Here is a 22,165-nt window from a genome sequence, read left to right as displayed (position 1 = left end):
ATTTTCAAATACACAGAGCTTTTTTCTCCCTTTGTTGCTATCAGCCTGTTTCTGGTCTCTTTTAGTATAATGTTAATTTCATATATTGTATTGTTTCAGTTACAGAATTTTTTTACTTTCTTATTTTTCTTCTAAAATTTCTTAGCTTTATATTCAGGACAAACATAGTTATACCTACTACTTTAAAATCCTTGCCTGCTAATTCAATATCTGACTCATCTCATCTCATCTTTTGTTATATTTCTCATGTTCATTGTATATCTAGTAATTTTGAATTTTATCATGGACACGATGAATGTCATGTTTTGAATATTATGGACTCTATTATATTCCTCTGAAGAATATAACCTTTTTTGTTTACCTTTTTTTAAAGCAGAAAATTAAATGAATTCATTAATGTGTATTAGATGATTTAGTCTCTCTATGGGCAGTTAAAAATTTAGTTCAGTTCTTTCTTCCTTAGCTGTTTGGAGTCTGCCCCTCCTGCATGATCTAAGTTAAGGTTCAGCCAGAGGTCTGAATAGCATTTACAGCTACAATTTTTAGCTCTCCTGACTCTTTTTCCAAGATTCCCCTTTAATTTTCAATTGGTGATGATTTTCCTGGGTCTTTGTTCTAGTTTTTTAGACCATAAATTTTAAAGTTCTCTGTTGGAGTTTTAGCTGTTCTGCATGGCACAGACTAAGGCTTGTCCTCAGAAAAGGAACTCATAAAATAACAATCTTTTTTATTGTTGTTTCTTTTTTCCAAGTATTGTCATTGCTCATTATTTTTGGTCCATAACCTAATTGTTTGAAATATGTTAAATAAATCAGCAACATGTTTAAATAGTAAGATTTTTTCCCTTTTATAGGTCATTGCCTTCTTTCAGTCACTGTTCAGTGACTTCAGACAGTTTTTTATAATGTCTGTAGGATCATCAATCTGTTAGAGACTTTTTTGTCAGTACTATAGGGCAGATTTAAAAATATTTACTTTTTAAAGGCATATAATATATCCGACCTAATATTGTCCTCCATTTAATGAAAGAAAAGCTGGATTATATAGAAGAATAGTTTTAGTGTAACTAATACAGGAAATTATGTTGAATCAATATATTAATAGAAGCAGAGTTCGTAGGGATGGGGAAGATCCTAATTCTTGGGGATTAGAATAGATCCATTTAGATTTGTTATTTTATGTTGAAGAGATTTCAGCATTGAAGACTTGATTTGAACTTTAAGGCTTTTTTGACTAAACAAACACTTTTTAAAAAGCTGGTTGTAGTACTACAAGGCTGGCGCACTTTTGTTTTTTTCTATTTATTTATTTATTTACTGGCTGCACTGGGTCTTCATTGTTGTGTGTGGGCTCTTCTTTAGTTGCAGAGAGCTGAGGTTGCTGTCTAGCTGTGGTACACAGACTTGTCATTGCAGTGGCTTCTTTTGTTGCAGAGCATGGGCTTTAGGTGGGCAGGCTCAGTAGCTGTGGCTCATGGACTCTAAAGTGCGGGCTCAGTAGTTGTAGTGCACAGTCTCAGTTGTTCTAAGGCTTGTGGGGTCTTCCTGGACCAGGGGTCAAACACATACCCCTATGTTGGCAGGCGAATTTGTATCCATTATGCCAACAGGGACCTGTGAACACCTGAACAAACACACTTTGACTAAACCTTATATTTTTGTAAAGTTGGCACCCTATGTTTCCCTCACATATGCTTATTCATAAAGAATCATCTTTAGATGCTCACTTCACACAGTTAACTGAATCCTTAATTAAAACTAAATCCTTTTCTTTCAGACAGTTAAAAAAATTTTATTTCATAATACAAATTATATTCTCAATGTATTTAATGAAATCTACTTACCATAGGTCCCGATCAAGACCTCGGCCACGTTCCCATAGTCGAAGCAGTGAAAGGTCAAGTCACAGAAGAACACGTAGTCGGTCTCGGGATAGAGAACGACGTAAAGGCAGAGATAAGGAGAAAAGAGAAAAGGAAAAGGATAAAGGCAAGGACAAGGAATTACACAACATCAAACGTGGGTAAGTTGAAGTGAATCTAAAGCAATGATGACTCAGTGATTCCATAGCAGCAATCAAATGTATTTTCATCTTCTGATGTCTTTCTTAGATGGAAAAGAGAGGAGAATGTAATGGAAAAAGAAGAAAAGATAAGTTAAAATACTTATCTCAAATTTTTACTGTACTTCCTTTCTATTCCTGTTTTCATTTAATATTTATAAAATAAATCTTAGAAATAAATTGTACTGTCAAAACTTATTATGTCAGTAAAGGAAAATTTACATAATTTGTTAGAGAAGTTCCATTTTCCTCATCACGAATATGATACTTAAAATTTGAAGATTACTTACTATTGAAGATGTATATTAGCTTATTGTAAAACTCTTAGGGAAAAATAAAAACAATAAGGGAGGGAACTACATGATTTACTATTGGCTAAGACTTCTTTCAATGTAGAATGAGGACTTCATTAATATAAAGATGTATGTGTGTGTTAGGTATATGAGTGTATGTGCATATGAGACCCAGAGTTTATTTTTTCTGGAATTGTTTTCATTAAAACAGTTGTTCTAATTTTGTTTGGATGTTTGAATGTTTTGTTTGAATTTTTGGATGTTGAAGTCCACCCAAAACTGTTTGTTTAATTAGAAGATGTTAAAATGAAACGAAATCTTTATTAGCTTAAATTATAGCTTCTTGTTTTTCCAAAATGACATTGGGGTCTTTTATTCTGTGAAGTAGAGCATCTTAGAATTTGTGCTCTTTTGTCATTCTTTCAACACCCTATATATGTTCACTTTAATACTTCAGTACAAGTATTTTGTCTTTTAGTGTGTCACTTTTCAGTGTTAAATTGAAGAGCTTACCAAGATCTTCGATATGATTCCTTGAGATCTTGATTCTGTAAAGAATTAAGTTTATTGAAGGATATGGAACTCTTCCCATCCCTTTCTTTTTCACAGTTGTCTGTATGCTTATTTTTATCCAGATTTACAGTGATCCTATACAAAACTGCCTAGATTATTGGCTTTTATGTATTCTTTGAAATGATCCATTTGTAGTGGATTTTGGGAACGTGTTACATTATTATGTGACTTTCTTTTCCCTGATCACCCTGCAGCCATTAATGCACGTTGAGCAGTCACTGCCCTATAAAATCCTGAGTTCTATCTTTTCTAGTTTTAAGGATTGTTGAATATTAGAAGAGATAGGGTTGGATATCTGGCTTTAAAGATAGGGAGGCTAACTTAGCCAGAGCTGGAAAGAAATAAGGATCAGAGAGGGTATGGGGGAAATATATTGATAAGGGGTAAAAGTCAGAAGAATGATAGATTAGAAGAGAGTGTGTAGAGTAAGTTTCTAAGACTGGAAATATGGACTAAGAGGACAAATAAATTATGTCAGTCAAGGAAATGCCTTGCCCCTTGTTCCTTTTTTCCCCTCCTCATTTTGGTTTATGCTTTAGACATTACGTGACTATGATTATGTGATGTGACTATGATTTTTACTGGTCATTAAATCTTTGCTTTCTACCTCACCAAGTTTTACATTTTTAGAATAAAGTTGATATTACATAAAGTATTATATGGGGCATTTTAAAGGTAAGAGAAGCAAGAGCATAAATAAATAAGGAGGTTGGGTAGTTTCAGGAAAGGGTCTCATATGGTGACAGTAATCTTGAAGGGCCAGCTGTACAGGTTAGATTCTTTGATCACTCAGAGCTTGTTGTGTTCAAGGGACTCATTCCTGGATGACAGGTTTATAAGATAATAATATCGTATTTGTCATTATTTCTTAAATCTCAACAAAGGTAATGAACAGGGTCAAAACATGAGGTGTCAGTTGAAGGGCCCTGAGTATGGATGCCAGAAAGCAGTGAATAGCCTGATTCAGTCACCTTCATGGTTTTAGTGGCCCATAGGACAGGGTGGTATTATGTCAGTGTGCCCTTCCTTCTAGTTAGTGCTAAGTACACACAAATTCATACCCTTTGGTATGATCTAAAATCAGGATTTAGTGGGGCTATCATTGATATATACATTTAGTATGGTAGTACTTACATGTGACAATGCCCCCTGTTTTGCTTCAGAAATAACTTACATATTTGTTTTCTACAGCTTTCATGTTTATTTCCTAAACCTGATTTTTCTTTCTCTTTTAAATAGACAATTTTATTTTATTTTATTCGTGTTTTGGCTGCAGTGTGCTGTGTGTGGGATCTTAGTTCCCTGAGTAGGGATTGAATTCATGCCCCCTGCATTAGAAATGCAGAGTCTGAACTGCTGGACCACCAGGGAAGTCTGTAAACCTGATTTTTAAACCATTTAGGGCAGAGCATGCTGTTGTATGGTCTCTTGTCTCACTCAGAATACCTAATGTACATATTTGTTAATAAATATTTATTGGTTATGGATCAGATACACTGACTCATTCATTTGTTCACTTGTTCTATCAACAATATTTGAATGCCTTCTATTTGTCATGTGTATGTTAAGTAATCGGTACATAATGGCTGCCCAATCCTACTGAGAGATTTCATGCAGGTGGCAAAATAAGCATATATAGAAAGGAAGATATATAAATTATTGCAGTGAAATCAGATGAATGTTTCAAAAGGAAACTAACTCGTGCGGGTTAGGATACTTCTGGCTACTAGTAACAAAACCTAACTAAATGTAGCTTAAACCAAAGGCAGGAAGCTTTTTTGCAGAGCTAGATAGTAAATAACTTAGGCTTCCTGGGCCTTATGTCTCTGTTGCAACTACTAAACTCTGCTCTTTTAACATGAAAGCAGCCATAGATAATACTAAATATACTAAATACAGCATTTCATCTGTTTATTTGAAGTTATTTTTCATTATATTAATAAAACCACAAAAATTTTTAGGCCTTAATTAAATGTATTTTTGTGATGGTTTCATTGGATCTTTGAAATTTGATTTAAGGAACATGTGTAGGTGGAGAGAAAGGAAAAAAGATTCACAAATGATTGAATTAGGACTTATGTATCAGCTCATTGTGATTGTATAACTCAGGAACAAGGATTTTAGCTTGTACTAAATAACCCTACATGCTTCCTCATATAAGAGAAAATAACAGCTCATGTGATTCTGCTTCTTTATGCATAACAATATTTGTTATTTACAAATATTGGTAGGACATAAAGTGGACATTTATGAAGTAGAAAGCAAAGGAGAGTAAGTACAATAATGGGTAAAGGAGTATTTTATAAATTGGAAAAAATAATAGGAAAATTCTGAAAAACCTTTTAAAAATAGCTAGTTGAGTACAAGTTCTGGAAATTTCTGGGGAATTTTAATGGTTTTTATTAGGATTTATCTTATAATATCATAAATTGATCTATTCATTTTATTAATTTGCTGAAGAACGGAGACCTAATATAAACTAGGAGGATATCAGGTGTTTGTAGGGATTAAAAGGTGCCTTTCTTTACAACAGTGACTAAAAAATTAATACAGGAAAGACACTAACCAAGCCTTGTCTTAGATTTTATCAAGAAAGTTTCATGACTTTAATTTTTAATGTTTTATATTTTTAAAACTTGATTTCTAGGAATATTTAATTTTTAAAATATTGATGCAGATTTTATTTGTTTATATAAGTTCCCCCCCCCAAAATTTTTTAGAACAAATATTTATTATATCATTAGATGATTATATTTCTTTTATGAGGACATGTCTTTGCAATATGAAAATAAATTTTAGTAATAATAGAGTTATTAAATTGAAATTGAACACCTAACAATACCATTTTGTTAAGCAAACTTTTATTGAGAGTCAAAAATTAGAAATATGAAACTTTCCATGGCATATTATAGTTATAACTTGGTTTGATGATGTGAACATTGTATATCCCATTTAAGTCTTCTGACTTAAGTTGTATATCCCATTTGAGCCTTTTCTAGAAACACTTTATTCAACCTCCAAAAAGTACGTGCTTAGTTGTACAATCGCGTTTGACTCTTTGCAACCCCATTGACTACAGCCCGCTGGGCTCCTCTGTCAATGGGGATTCTCCAGGCAAGAATAGTGGAGTGGGTTGCTATGCCTTCCTCCAGGGGATCTTCCCATCCCAGGGATTGAACCCAGGTCTCATGTATTGCAGGTGGATTCTTTACTGTCTGAGCCACCAGGGAAAAGTATGCTGCTGCTAAGTCGCTTCAGTCATGTCCGACTCTGTGCGACCCCAGAGACAGCAGCCCACCAGGCTCCCCCGTCCCTGGGATTCTCCAGGCAAGAACACTGGAGTGGGTTACCATTTCCTTCTCCAATGCATGAAAGTGAAAAGTGAAGTCACTCAGTCGTGTCCGACTCTTAGCGACCCCATGGACTGCAGCCTACCAGGCTCCTCCGCCCATGGGATTTTCCAGGCAAGAGTACTGGAGTGGGTTGCCATTGCCTTCTCCTAGGGAAAAGTATAGTCAACCACTATAAAACATCTTTATAGACTTCTTTGAAAATCAGTTGTTAATAAATGTCAATACTTCCAGTGACATACCACTATTGATTTTGTATCATACTGCCATCCTTAAGAGTAGATTTTGAATGCTGCTACTGCTGCAGCTAAGTCGCTTCAGTTGTGTCCGACTCTGTGCGACCTCATAGATGGCAGCCCACCAGTCTCCCCCATCCCTGGAATTCTCCAGGCAAGAACACTGAAGTGGGTTGCCATTTCCTTCTCCAATGTATCAAAGTGAAAAGTGAAAGTGAAGTCACTCAGTCGTGTCTGACTCTTTGCGACCCCATGGACTGCAGCCTACCAGGCTCCTCCATCCATGGGATTTTCCAGGCAAGGGTACTGGAGTGGGGTGCCATCGCCATTGATTTTAGTTTATTTTCAATCATGATTTTAAATCACTAGCTGAGAAAATTTGGTTTAAACCATTTATTGCCTAGTACAATGCTTTCTTAATTTGAATAACTTTAGGATTCATCAGGAACCTAATGTATTTTCCTTTATGAGACACTACTGTGAAAGCTTTTCACTTTTTCTATTCCCTCATTAGCTTTTCAGTAGATAAATGCTCTTCTCAGAAATGTGCCCATCAAGAACTTCTGGAATAGTTTTCCCAAACACTTGAGTTGATAACTTTTTCCTTTGTATAACTTTCTGAAGCTTTCTACTTTTAAGAGAGGTAAGACTTTCCCTCTGGATATACAGAATGCACTGCAGCAGTGCTTTTTGGTGGGTAATGTGAGATGGATGTATTTAAATATAATTTCTTAAATGTGACTCCCACTAAATCAACTGTGTTCTTTAAGTCTCTTTGAAAATATATCTAGAAGTCACAGGGATAGCAGTGAAATTAGGCTTTGGTTATAGCCCATGGCCTATATGTAAAATCTTCCACTGAAGAGTTGACTGTGCAATGTAATTAGAAGTTATATTGCTTGTATTAAAATTATTTTAGGTATATTTTTATATACTAAAAACACAGAAAGTATATCAACAGAGGCAGCATATACTTTTTGTTCATGGGAATTGCTACTTTTGAACATGTAGCCATTATGAATGAAAGTGAAAGTCACTCAGTGACATCAACTCTTTGTGACCCCATGGACTGTACAGTCCATGGAATTCTCCAGGCCAGAATACTGGATTGGGTACCCTTTCCCTTCTCCAGGAGATCTTCCCAACCCAGGGATTGAACCCAGGTCTCCTGCATTGGAGGCAGATTCTTTACCAGCTGAGCCATAAGGGAAGCCCAGCCTTTATGAATAGTACATCTTAAAAAAAAAGTATGCTAAAGGGTTTAGATTCTGGGAAAGTTAAATTGCAGAAATTAGAATTAATGCTCGTTTTAAATCTTCCACAATTTTTTCCCCTACAAGACAATTTATTTTCTGTGAACTTTAATTTATTCTTCTATAAAATGTGGGTATTGATAATTAAAAAGTGTTAGAATTAGTTTTAGAAGTTTAGTATCAAGTAGTAGTCATACTCTGTGTTAAAGATATGGCTTTGAACTTAGCAATATTCCTATCTTCAGTTGTAGAATTTCATGTGTTAAATTCCTGTTGATGAGGTTTTTCCTACCTAGTGTTTGGCAGAAGATGTTTTAAGTGGTTTGGGAATGCTGGACTTGAGTTTGACAGCAGTTACATACTCTTAGAGGCTGTCATATTTTTCTTTACCTCTTATTTCTTTATGCAGCAGGAAGTCATTTATGCTAATTTACCCCTATTTGCATATAGGTTATAGAGTTCTGTGGTGCAGAGTGTGCTTAGAACTCCTTTTAAGTGTCTGTTTGGATCAAAGGAGGGCTGTGTGATAGCTGTTGTCTGACACCAAGCTGTGTGGTGTTGTTTTCATTAAACATTTATCACACTTCGGATGTGACAGCAGGCAACTTTGTGCCAGGATAACATGTTTTCATGCAAAATTTATTGAAAAAGACGAGACTTTGTAAAGAGATCTTGTTGCCTTTCACCAGTGGCGAAGGGTAAATGGTTCGAAGGAAATATACCTTTAACACATGTCATTGTAACATGCAAAAGAAGCTTCGTACTGTCAGTTTTGTTAAACAGATAAACAAATAACATCTTTAAAGTGTGTGGCTGGATTTTTCTTCCTTTTTAAAGCTTTTACAATTTACTTATGAACTGAATGAATGCCATAACAGTGGCTCATTATGTTTTTAAGAGTATTTTATATGACAGTGAAATTTACCACCTAACTTCTGTTATGTGGATTTGAATATTTGTCACCAGGTATTATTGAATAGTTTTGTTCAACAGGAACAGTCTAATTTTTCAAAAAGGTGAGATCGAGAAAGGAAATCCATCATAACAAAAAGAATAATCAACAAGAGCAGGAGACATTGGTTTCATAAGTTCTCCCCCAGGTCACCACCTTTCTCTTATTCATCATATTAGTACACTTTAATTATCTCAGAGTTTGTCCAGTGTAATTTGACATGAATTATACCTGATAGAGCATTAAATGCCATGAATTGTAAGCTCAGTCTTTGTTTTTTGTGGTGGTTTGGCTGTGAAAAGCCTTGGAATGAGAGGAGATACATATTTTCCTTTTTCATTCCATTAGAAGCTGAGGAATTATAATTATGTGAAGAATTGGTAAAAGTGAAAGTAGCCTCAAGCTGTACTTTTTAATATGTTTTATCACATGGAATATAAATTGGTGAGACCCTTTACAAGAGGTATTACAAAAATCTTTAACATTCAAGATTAAAAGGAGAGAAGTAATGAGTTGTGTGTGATGGAAGGAACTTTGTCTTTGCAACTATGTAGAATCCACACAAACCTTCAAATTCTGACTTATTTTTCTTTGGATCTATTAAAGGATTTTTTTTTTAAGTTTATGTCATGATTCATAAACATATACATAAACCCATGCCAAAGCTGTTGTTTAACTCGTTAGCTAATAAGGGAACCCCAAAAGTTGTTACAAAGAACTCAAAGGAAAATCCAGAGAACAAGCTTGCCTGACATGATCTTGCTTGATTGATTCTAAACTGCCTTTTTCCACATGAGGAGGGAAACCAGTTTTAACTCCACTGGACAAATCATTTGAGTATCTATGGAAAATAGTAATTTGCATTGTTATCAACTATCTGTAATTTGTGGAATTTAAAAATACTTCAGATATGGGACACAGAAAGGTGGTGGTAACTTGAAAAGGCACCCTCGACAAAACACCCAGTCATCTTTTTTGGTCATCTCAAATCATTTAAAATTTTTTTCCTAACAAGACAAGTTATTCTCTTTAACTTTTAAATTTCTTCTGTAAAACGACTATGCTGTGCTGTGCTCAGTTATGTCTAACTCTTTGTGACCCCATGGACTGTAGCCTGCCAGGTTCCTCTGTCCATGGGATTTCTCAGGCAAGAATACTGGAGTGGGTTGCCATTCCCTTCTCCAGGGGATTGTCCCAACCCAGGGATCGAACCTGCAACTCCTGCACTGGCAAGCAGATTCTTTACCATTGCACACGTGGGAAGCCCAAAATTGGGGTAATGATAGTTGAAAAGCTGTAAATATTAGAAGCATTGTGTGTAAGAGACTATCTATGTATTAAGGTTTTACTAAATCATAGTTATTTTATTTTTTATTAATAATATGAATTTAACTATTGATTCCTGTGATTACCAGTTTTTCAACTATCATTCTTTTTTCTTACCTTTGTGTCTTTTTAAAGAAATATTCCCTCAGCCTTAAAAACTCTTTCTTTAATGTTGTCCATTCCAATGATCTTTTTGTCTCATTTTAGGGATCACATCCTTTATAAAGTATTTCTTGCCTCTCATGAGGTGCTAAATAGATATGCAGTTAGCACCCACAGTATCTATACCTAATCTGAACAGAGACCTTTGTAACTATAAAATTTTGTAATTGCCAGATTATATATATCTTATTTATTGTATTTATATTTACTTGGATTATAACAAGTACTGAAATATTTGTAGAATGTATAAATAAATGGTTTTAGAAGTTGTTTCTGGGTTATAAAATCTAGCTTTAAGTATGTAAAAATGATAAAATTGAATTTTTGTTATTAAGAAAATAACCAACTTTTCCCCCTACCACTCCATGCCTGGTTTAAGTGTGCATGTGCACACACACAAACATATGTGACTTCCATCAAAGCCTCTCAACTACATTTTTAAAGAAGTCCGCAGAACTTCCTCTATCCTTTTCTGTACTTTGTTATCAATCATGCTGCAATCAATATCATTTAGCATCAGTCATGTAAAAAACTGAATGTCACTTCTAGGATTTATATTTTAAATACTGATTAAAATTCCAGTCCTCATTGATGACTCTTCTTGCCTAGTCTAATTTATTTCAGGATCTTAATTGGTATCACCTACTCTGCTGATTAGTATATTAACCATGTAAACTACTAGAGCAAACTACTAGAGTTAAATATACCATTCCATAAGGAACTTTTACTGAAGGCCTTGGTGTTTGCCTTTAGTTAGTTATGTATAGCTTTGTAAGCTAAATATTCTACACTATTGTTAGAGGGATGTAGAGGGAATAAACTTGGACTGCCAGCCAAGTCTTTTCTAAGTAAACAGGCAGTTCCCCTAAAAGCTAAGCTGTTGCTTATAATTACTCATTATGCTTCTAATTTATACCTCATTGTAAAGCACCGTGGGTGTCTCAGATTTGAAGGATGCTAATCTGAATAGAAGCAATCTGTTCAATATTTTTTTTTTTTTTAAAAAGGATCTAGTTTATCCATTTCTCATAGACTTTCTTCCCAGTCTAGTGATCATTGGAATGGAATCTTCAAAATAGAATAGGTTGGAATACACCATAATACTATGTGGCTGTCATATTGTTAAGTCTCGGTCAGCACAAGCAGAGAAGATTTCTACATGAAGATTTTTTTTATATTTTAATATGGATATCTAGGTCAGTTTTAAGATGGTTGGTTTAAATGTTTTTAATATCCTAGTAAATAGAATATGTGTAGACAGGTGATAGGAATAATCTCTTTGGATAGATGTAGTTATGGGGTACAATTTTCCACTGAAGCAGAGTAAGTTGTATGCACTCCATCCATGTTTAACCTATCTTAGATTTCAAGGCATTGGAAGTATATAATAAAAGAAAGACTGCAGATGGTGTTTGGGGTTAATACTTTTCATTTAGTGCTCAGGATATGGTCCTTAGGTTCTGAGATAGTGTCTAACTACAGGAAGATTGGGATGAGCCTCAGAGGTTGGATCTTGTGGGTATAGACACTTTATAAAAACTAGTATGTATGTGATGATCGCTAACACAACAATGAGTGCTGCTGTTTTAATTCTTTCTGAACTCCAAGAGGAGGTTTTGAAACAGCAGCCTTTGGCCCCTGTGAATATGCCAGCCTGTGACAGGCCACCTGGAAGTAGACCATGAAAATCAATTTGGTTGCCATGTTGCAGTCTTAGCTGCTTTTTCTTGAGAAAGATAAAGGAGAGCATTCTACATTAGAAAAAGAAACTGGTAGGTGTCTGATTTTGAAGTGATAGATTTGGAATAAATGAGAGGTAAAACTTATATTGTGACTGTTGTTTGTTGTTTAGTCACTAAATCGTGTCTGACTCTTTGCCACCCCATGGACTATAGCATGCTAAGAATACTGGAGTGGGTTGGCCGCTTCCTTCTCCATTGTTGTGATTACTTGGAAATTAAATCCACCCAAAATCCACAAAAAAGGTGAAAAATAAGAGAAGAAAAAATATGTTTTCATTGTTCAAAGCTGTCTAGACAAAAATAGTGCTTTTATATAAATACATATACAGTTGCTTGAACTGATAGGTAGCTATTAGATTATTTACTCTAATTGAAAATGGTTAGATTTTATCTATCAATCAGTAGTATTAGGTCCAGTAAATTTGCTGCTGCAAAGTTAATTTGAAAAATTTTTATGGCTTAACTTAAGCTCAGAGGAGTTATATTGATATTTTATCACAGGATGTGTGCTTCTGAAACTATCAAAGCAATGTCTGCTTAAAATATTTACCACTGATACTGTTTCTGGAAGTTTTCGTATACTTTTATTTCTATATCAGGTTTTTCTTTAAGTCATATATATTTACTGAGATATGATTTACATGCAGTAAGATATATAGTTTTATGAGCTTTGACTCATAAATAGTCATATAAGTATAAACTTATAGTCAAAGTTTATGAGCTTTGACTCATATATAGTCCTGTAACTCTAATCATAATCAGAATATACAGTATCCATCACCTTAACAAATTTCCTCATTCTCTGTGTGCAGTATCCTTATCCCACTTCTGCTAGTCCTTGTCAGACTGAAAAGTTTTACCTTTTTTCAATATCACATAAGTGGAGTCGTACAGTATATAGCCTTTAAAAATTCTTTTAAATATTTACTTATTTAACTGTGCGAGATCTTACTAAGTAAGTATACAGTCTTTTGTATCTGGATTCTTTCACTTAGTATAATGCTTTTGAGATATATTTAGGCTGTTCATGTATTAGTTTGTTCCTTTATATTGCTGAGTAGTATTTTGTTTTATGGATGTACCACAAATTATTATCCACTCATCAGTTGAGTAGGAGAATATACTTTTTCTATATTGCAGAGAAGTTTAACAATTCACAAGTGAAGCCCCTTGACCTAAAAGATTATTTTGAAGATTTAATTTATTTAATAGTTATAGGACTAATCAGATCTCTGTTTCTTTTTGTGTCAGTTTTGGTAAGTTAAAAAAAATTTGTTTTTCTAGGAATTTGTTCATTCCCTCTAAGTCTTCAATATTTTTGACATAAAAATCTTTATAATCTCTGGAGGTTATCTGTATATATTATTAATTATGTAGTAATCCTTTTCCCATCCTGATATCAATTGTTTATATTTCCATTTTTTCTTAATCTTGTTGTGAATTTATTAGTTTTTACAACCAACCAGCCTTTGACTTTGTTGATTCTCTGTATTGTGTGTCTATTTATTTTCATTAAATTAAAAAAAAATACTTTTAATTTGGAAGATAATTGCTTTACAATGTCATTCTTTTTTTTAAAAAACCCTTTTTAAAAAATAATTTATTTTTGGCCGTGCTGGATCTTCATTGGTGCATGGATTTTTCTGTAGTTCTAGCAAACGGGGACTATTCTCTAGTTGTGGTGCATGGGCCTATTTCATTGTCGTGGCTTCCTTGCTGTAGAGCATGGGCTCTAGAGCATGTGGGCTTCAGTAGTTGCAATTGCTCTAAATCCTCAGCAGCACTTGACATTTTAACTCTTATTATTATTTCAGCCGTTCATACAGATGTGTAGTGGTATCTCGTCATGGTTTTAATTTGAATTTCCCTAATGCTAATAACAATAAGTACGTTTTCATGTACTTATTTGCAATCCATGTGTCTGTTCATCTCTTTCACGTATTTTAAAATTTGTTTGTTTTTTCTTATTGGTGAGTTTGAGAGGTCTTTATATAGTTTGCAAACAAATCCTTTGCAGACTCTGTGACTTGCAAATGTGATGTTGAGCATCTTTTGATGTGTGCATTGGTCATTTATATTTCTTCTGTGAGGTATTTCTGCAGATCATTTTCATATTTTTATTCTTTATTATTAAATTATAAGGGGTTCTTATATATTTTGAATATAAGCCCTTTGTCTAGTATATGTGTGGTGAATTTTTCTTTTCCAGTCTATGACTTGCATTTTCATTTTCTTGATGATGCTTTTTGCATAGCAAAAAGTTTTCATTTTGATGAAGTCCAGTTTATGGGCTATATCTTTATTTTTTATTTTTATTTTTTTTAATTAATTTTATTTTATTTTTAAACTTTACATAATTGTATTAGTTTTGCCAAATATCAAAATGAATCCACCACAGGTATACATGTGTTCCCCATCCTGAACCCTCCTCCCTCCTCCCTCCCCATACCATCCCTCTGGGTCGTCCCACTGCACCAGCCCCAAGCATCCAGTATCGTGCATTGAACCTGGACTGGCATCTCGTTTCATACATGATATTTTACATGTTTCAATGCCATTCTCCCAAATCTTCCCACCCTCTCCCTCTCCCACAGAGTCCATAAGACTGTTCTATACATCAGTGTCTCTTTTGCTGTCTCATATACAGGGTTATCGTTACGATCTTTCTAAATTCCATATATATGCGTTAGTATACTGTATTGGTGTTTTTCCTTCTGGCTTACTTCACTCTGTATAATAGGCTCCAGTTTCATCCACCTCATTAGAACTGATTCAAATGTATTCTTTTTAATGGCTGAGTAATACTCCATTGTGTATATGTACCATAGCTTTCTTATCCATTCATCTGCTGATGGACATCTAGGTTGCTTCCATGTCCTGGCTATTATAAACAGTGCTGCGATGAACATTGGGGTACACGTGTCTCTTTCCCTTCTGGTTTCCTCAGTGTGTATGCCCAGCAGTGGGATTGCTGGATCATAAGGCAGTTCTATTTCCAGTTTTTTAAGGAATCTCCACACTGTTCTCCATAGTGGCTGTACTAGTTTGCATTCCCACCAACAGTGTAAGAGGGTTCCCTTTTCTCCACACCCTCTCCAGCACTTATTATTTGTAGACTTTTGGATCGCAGCCATTCTGACTGGTGTGAAATGGTACCTCATAGTGGTTTTGATTTGCATTTCTCTGATAATGAGTGATGTTGAGCATCTTTTCATGTGTTTGTTAGCCATCTCTATGTCTTCTTTGGAGAAATGTCTATTTAGTTCTTTGGCCCATTTTTTGATTGGGTCATTTATTTTTCTGGAGTTGAGCTGTAGGAGTTGCTTGAATATTTTTGAGATTAGTTGTTTGTCGGTTGCTTCATTTGCTATTATTTTCTCCCATTCTGAAGGCTGTCTTTTCACCTTGCTAATAGTTTCCTTTGATGTGCAGAAGCTTTTAAGTTTAATTAGGTCCCATTTGTTTATTTTTGCTTTTATTTCCAATATTCTGGGAGGTGGGTCATAGAGGATCCTACTGTGATGTATGTCAGAGAGTGTTTTGCCTATGTTCTCCTCCAGGAGTTTTATAGTTTCTGGTCTTACGTTGAGATCTTTAATCCATTTTGAGTTTATTTTTGTATATGGTGTTAGAAAGTGTTCTAGTTTCATTCTTTTACAAGTGGTTGACCAGATTTCCCAGCACCACTTGTTAAAGAGATTGTCTTTAATCCATTGTATATTCTTGCCTCCTTTGTCAAAGATAAGGTGTCCATATGTGCGTGGATTTATCTCTGGGCTTTCTATTTTGTTCCTTTGATCTATATTTCTGTCTTTGTGCCAGTACCATACTGTCTTGATAACTGTGGCATTGTAGTAGAGCCTGAAGTCAGGTAGGTTGATTCCTCCAGTTCCATTTTTCTTTCTCAAGATCGCTTTGGCTATTCGAGGTTTTTTGTTTTTCCATACAAATTGTGAAATTATTTGTTCTAGCTCTGTGAAGAATACTGTTGGTAGCTTGATAGGGATTGCATTGAATCTATAAATTGCTTTGGGTAGTATACTCATTTTCACTATATTGATTCTTCCAATCCATGAACATGGTATATTTCTCCATCTATTAGTGTCCTCTTTGATTTCTTTCACCAGTGTTTTATAGTTTTCTATATATAGGTCTTTAGTTTCTTTAGGTAGATATATTCCTAAGTATTTTATTCTTTCCATTGCAATGGTGAATGGAATTGTTTCCTTAATTTCTCTTTCTGTTTTCTCATTATTAGTGTATAGGAATGCAAGGGATTTCTGTGTGTTGATTTTATATCCTGCAACTTTACTATAATCATTGATTAGTTCTAGTAATTTTCTGGTGGAGTCTTTAGGGTTTTCTATGTAGAGGATCATGTCATCTGCAAATAGTGAGAGTTTTACTTCTTCTTTTCCAATTTGGATTCCTTTTATTTCTTTTTCTGCTCTGATTGCTGTGGCCAAAACTTCCAAAACTATGTTGAATAGTAATGGTGAAAGTGGGCACCCTTGTCTTGTTCCTGACTTTAGAGGAAATGCTTTCAATTTTTCACCATTGAGGATAATGTTTGCTGTGGGTTTGTCATATATAGCTTTTATTATGTTGAGGTATGTTCTTTCTATTCCTGCTTTCTGGAGAGTTTTTATCATAAATGGGTGTTGAATTTTGTCAAAGGCTTTCTCTGCATCTATTGAGATAATCATATGGTTTTTGTTTTTCAATTTGTTAATGTGGTGTATTACATTGATTGATTTGCGGATATTGAAGAATCCTTGCATCCCTGGGATAAAGCTCACTTGGTCATGGTGTATGATCTTTTTAATGTGTTGTTGGATTCTGATTGCTAGAATTTTGTTAAGGATTTTTGCATCTATGTTCATCAGTGATATTGGCCTGTAGTTTTCTTTTTTTGTGGGATCTTTGTCAGGTTTTGGTATTAGGGTGATGGTGGCCTCATAGAATGAGTTTGGAAGTTTACCTTCCTCTGCAATTTTCTGGAAGAGTTTGAGCAAGATAGGTGTTAGCTCTTCCCTAAATTTTTGGTAGAATTCAGCTGTGAAGCCGTCTGGACCTGGGCTTTTGTTTGCTGGAAGATTTTTGATTACAGTTTCAATTTCCGTGCTTGTGATGGGTCTGTTAAGGTTTTCTATTTCTTCCTGGTTGAGTTTTGGAAAGTTGTACTTTTCTAAGAATTTGTCCATTTCTTCCACGTTGTCCATTTTATTGGCATATAATTGTTGATAGTAGTCTCTTATGATCCTTTGTATTTCTGTGTTGTCTGTTGTGATCTCTCCATTTTCGTTTCTAATTTTATTCATTTGATTTTTCTCCCTTTGTTTCTTGATGAGTCTGGCTAATGGTTTGTCAATTTTATTTATCCTTTCAAAGAACCAGCTTTTGGCTTTGTTGATTTTTGCTATGGTCTCTTTTGTTTCTTTTGCATTTATTTCTGCTCTAATTTTTAAGATTTCTTTCCTTCTACTAACCCTGGGGTTCTTCATTTCTTCCTTTTCTAGTTGCTTTAGGTGTAGAGTTAGGTTATTTATTTGACTTTTTTCTTGTTTCTTGAGGTGTGCCTGTATTGCTATGAACTTTCCCCTTAGGACTGCTTTTACTGTGTCCCACAGGTTTTGGGTTGTTGTGTTTTCATTTTCATTCGTTTCTATGCAAATTTTGATTTCTTTTTTGATTTCTTCTGTGATTTGTTGGTTATTCAGCAGGGTGTTGTTCATCCTTCATATGTTGGAATTTTTAATAGTTTTTCTCCTGTAATTGAGATCTAATCTTACTGCATTGTGGTCAGAAAAGATGCTTGGAATGATTTCTATTTTTTTGAATTTACCAAGGCTAGCTTTATGGCCCAGGATGTGATCTATCCTGGAGAAGGTTCCATGTGCGCTTGAGAAAAAGGTGAAATTCATTGTTTTGGGATGAAATGTCCCATAGATATCAATTAGGTCTAACTGGTCTATTGTATCGTTTAAAGTTTGTGTTTCCTTGTTAGTTTTCTGTTTAGTTGATCTATCCATAGGTGTGAGTGGGGTGTTAAAGTCTCCCACTATTATTGTGTTATTGTTAATTTCTCCTTTCATACTTGTTACCATTTGTCTTACATACTGCGGTGCTCCCGTGTTGGGTGCATATATATTTATAATTGTTATATCTTCTTCTTGGATTGATCCTTTGATCATTATGTAGTGACCTTCTTTGTCTCTTTTCACAGCCTTTGTTTTAAAGTCTATTTTATCTGATATGAGTATTGCTACTCCTGCTTTCTTTTGGTCCCTATTTGCATGGAAAATCTTTTTCCAGCCCTTCACTTTCAGTCTGTATGTGTCCCCTGTTTTGAGGTGGGTCTCCTGTAGACAACATATGTAGGGGTCTTGTTTTTGTGTCCATTCAGCCAGTCTTTGTCTTTTGGTTGGGGCATTCAACCCATTTACGTTTAAGGTAATTACTGATAAGTATGATCCCATTGCCATTTACTTTATTGTTTTGGGTTCGAATTTATACACCCTTTTTGTGTTTCCTGTCTAGAGAATATCCTTTAGTATTTGTTGGAGAGCTGGTTTGGTGGTGCAGAATTCTCTCAGCTTTTGCTTGTCTGAGAAGCTTTTGATTTCTCCTTCATACTTGAATGAAATCCTTGCTGGGTACAATAATCTGGGCTGTAGGTTATTTTCTTTCATCATTTTAAGTATGTCTTGCCATTCCCTCCTGGCTTGAAGAGTTTCTATTGAAAGATCAGCTGTTATCCTTATGGGAATTCCCTTGTGTGTTATTTGTTGTTTTTCCCTTGCTGCTTTTAATATTTGTTCTTTGTGTTTGATCTTTGTTAATTTGATTAATATGTGTCTTGGGGTGTTTCGCCTTGGGTTTATCCTGTTTGGGATTCTCTGGGTTTCTTGGACTTGGGTGATTATTTCCTTCCCCAGTTTAGGGAAGTTTTCAACTATTATCTCCTCAAGTATTTTCTCATGGTCTTTCTTTTTGTCTTCTTCTTCTGGAACCCCTATGATTCGAATGTTGTAGCGTTTAATATTGTCCTGGAGGTCTCTGAGATTGTCCTCATTGCTTTTAATTCGTTTTTCTTTTTTTCTCTCTGATTCATTTATTTCTACCATTCTATCTTCTAATTCACTAATCCTATCTTCTGCCTCTGTTATTCTACTATTTGTTGCCTCCAGAGTGTTTTTAATTTCATTTATTGCATTATTCATTATATATTGACTCTTTTTTATTTCTTCTAGGTCCTTGTTAAACCTTTCTTGCATCTTCTCAATCCTTGTCTCCAAGCTATTTATCTGTGATTCCATTTTAGTTTCAAGATTTTGGATCAATTTCACTATCATTATTCGGAATTCTTTATCAGGTAGATTCCCTATCTCTTCCTCTTTTGTTTGGTTTGGTGGGCATTTATCCTGTTCCTTTATCTGCTGGCTATTCCTCTGTCTCTTCATCTTGTTTAAATTGCTGAGTTTGGGGTGTCCTTTCTTTATTCTGGCAGTTTGTGGAGTTCTCTTTATTATGGCTTTTCCTCGCTGTGTGTGGGTTTGTACAGGTGGCTTGTCAAGGTTTCCTGGTTAGGGAAGCTTGTGTCGGTGTTCTGATGGGTGGAGCTGTATTTCTTCTCTTTGTTCAGTCACGCTGTGGGGAGGGAGGGAGGGGTGCTGCAAACAAATAACACTGGCGTGCGCTCGCAGTGCCTCAGCCACACTGGGTCTGCCCCCGCTCACGGCGCGTGTAGCCTCCCTGCCCACGCTGCTCGGGCTCTAGGTTGTTCCGCCGGGAACAATCCGAGGCTGGCCCTGGGTTGCATGTACCTCCCAGGTCCAAGCCACTCAGGTTCAGGCACTCGGGTAGTCCTCAGAGGCGCAGACCCAGTTGGGCCTGAGTTTTGTGCTCTTCCCAGGTCCGAGCAGCTCAAGTGATGAGGTGTTTGGCGAGCGCCAATGCTTCGACTTATCGCCTCCCCACCGCTTGGTTATCTGGGTGTAAAACCGGCGCACCTTTTCAGGCAGATGTTAACCGTCCAGACCCCCAAGAAGTTTTAGTTAGCAGAGAAGCCTGCTTACAGTTTTATAGATAATGTCTCTCTGGGGCTGCGATTGCCCCCTTCCGGCTCTGGCTGCCTATCACCAGAGGGGGAAGGTCTGCAGCCAGCTATCTCTGTTCAATTCTGTGTTCCGTGCGCGGGCCTGGCGGTGTCTTAGGTTGGGGCTGGCTTTTCGCGTGGTAGATATCCCACAGTCTGGTTTGCTAGCCCAAATTATTTCGCTCAGATAGTGCTCAGGGTATTCAGGCCAGATTCTTACTCTAAGTGATGCAGCCCGCGCTGCGCCTCCCTGCCCAGCCCCCGCTTGCTAATAGCGCGTGCAGGCGTCTGCGCTGCTTCTCCGCTGGGGGAGTTACCGTAGGACTCGCAATCTTCGAGTTTTAATTGTTTATTTATTTTTTCTCCCTGTTATGTTGCCCTCTGTGCTTCCAAAGCTCGGCACAGATTCGGCAGTGAGAAGGTTTCCTGGTGTTTGGAAACTTCTCTCTTTTAAGACTCCCTTCCCGGGACGGAACTCCGTCCCTCCCTCTTTGTCTCTTTTTTTGTCTTTTATATTTTTTCCTACCTCCTTTCGAAGAGTTGGATTGCTTTTCTGGGTGCCTGATGTCCTCTGCCAGCATTCAGAAGTTGTTTTGTGGAATTTACTCGACGTTTAAATGCTCTTTTGATGAATTTGTGGGGGACAAAGTGTTCTCCCCGTCCTACTCCTCCGCCATCTTGGCTCCTCTGGGCTATATCTTTAATTCGCTGTGCTTTTGGTGGCATATCTAAGAATTCTTTGGTCAACCTTGGGCCATGAAGATTTTCCCCTACCCTTTTTTCAATAAGTTTTATAGTTTTACGTTTTACATTTAGGGCTATAATGTATTCTGAAGCTTTTTTTTAAAATGTGTTTTGTTTTTTGTATAAGTTGTGAGGCTTAAGTTGAGGTTTTTGTTTGTTGCATATGGATGTTTAAATATTCAGTTGTTCCAACACAATATATTTAAAAGACTGCAGTTTATTGAATTGCGTTTGTACTTTTGTCAGAAATCAATTGGTCATATTTGTCTGGGTTTGTTTCTGTGTTCTCTCTTCTATTTCAGTCTTTTATTTATTCCTTTGCTAGTATCACACTGTCTTGTTTACTATAACTTTATAGTAAGTCATTAAAATCAATTGCTGTGGTTTCTTTAATTTTATTTTTTAAATTGTTTTAGTTTTTCTAGTTCCTTTGATTTTCCAAGTAAATGTTAGTGTAAGTTTGTCTATAAGTAAAAAAATAATTTTGGCTGGATTTATGTTAAATTTGTAGGTCAGTCTGGAGAAAATTGATATGAACATGGTTTGATTTTTCTTATTAACCTGTTTAGTTTTTAACATATATATTCTGTACATGTTTTCTTAGGTTTATACCTAAGTATCTCACTTTGGGGTGATCTATTTTTTTTCAATTTATTTATTTAGATTTATTTATTTATTTTTGACTGTTCTGGATCTTCATTGCTGCATGGGCTTTTCTCTATTTGCAGGTAGTTGCGGTGCATGGGCTTCTCATTGCTGTGGCTTCTCTTGCTGTGGAGCACAGACTCTAGGGCCTGCAGGCTTCAGTTGTTACAGAACGTGAGCACAGTATTTGGAGCTCCTGGGCTCTAGAGCACAGGCTCAATAGTGGTGGCACATGGGCTTAGTTGCTTTGCAGAATGTGGGATCCTCGATGAGCAGGAATTGAACCCGTGTCTCCTGCATTGGCAGTCGGATTCATTACCACCGAGCCACCAGGGAAGCCCTGGTGTGATCTATTTTAAATGATACTGGTTTCAAAATTTCAATTTCTAATTGTTCATTTCTAATATGTAGAAATATTATATATATATATATATAAAATTGATGTATAACGTGTGTGTATGTGTGTGTGTGCACATGTACACTGACTTTATATTCTGTAGAGTTTGGGTGAACTCCGGGAGTTGGTGATGGACAGGGAGGCCTGGCGTGCTGCAATTCATGGAGTCGCAAAGAGTTGGACATGACTGAGCAACTGAACTGAACTGAAGCATTGCTAAATGTATTTATTAGTTCTAGTAAATGCATTTTTTAAGAGTCCTTAGGGCACCTTATATACACAGTTGAGTGTCATAGGGACAGTTTTATTTCTTCCTTTCCAAGTTGTATACTC

At 35.8% G+C, this 22,165-nt stretch overlaps 1 protein-coding gene across 2 annotated transcripts in view; it reads left to right on the top strand.

Annotated features, from left to right (window-relative positions):
• The window catches only part of RSRC1 (arginine and serine rich coiled-coil 1), a 451,806-nt gene that overhangs the window by 113,092 nt on the left and 316,549 nt on the right, over positions 1–22,165 (top strand). For both annotated transcript variants that reach the window (XM_061417479.1, XM_061417473.1), the window contains exon 4: positions 1,849–2,022. In XM_061417479.1, coding sequence (XP_061273463.1) covers positions 1,849–2,022 — 174 coding nt within the window. The remainder of the gene's footprint in view (positions 1–1,848; positions 2,023–22,165) is intronic.

The sequence above is a fragment of the Bos javanicus genome, chromosome 1 (assembly GCF_032452875.1).
Source record: "Bos javanicus breed banteng chromosome 1, ARS-OSU_banteng_1.0, whole genome shotgun sequence".
Lineage (NCBI taxonomy): Eukaryota > Metazoa > Chordata > Mammalia > Artiodactyla > Bovidae > Bos > Bos javanicus.
Note: the sequence above shows the minus strand (reverse complement) of the source record. Positions and strands in the feature narration are given on the sequence as shown.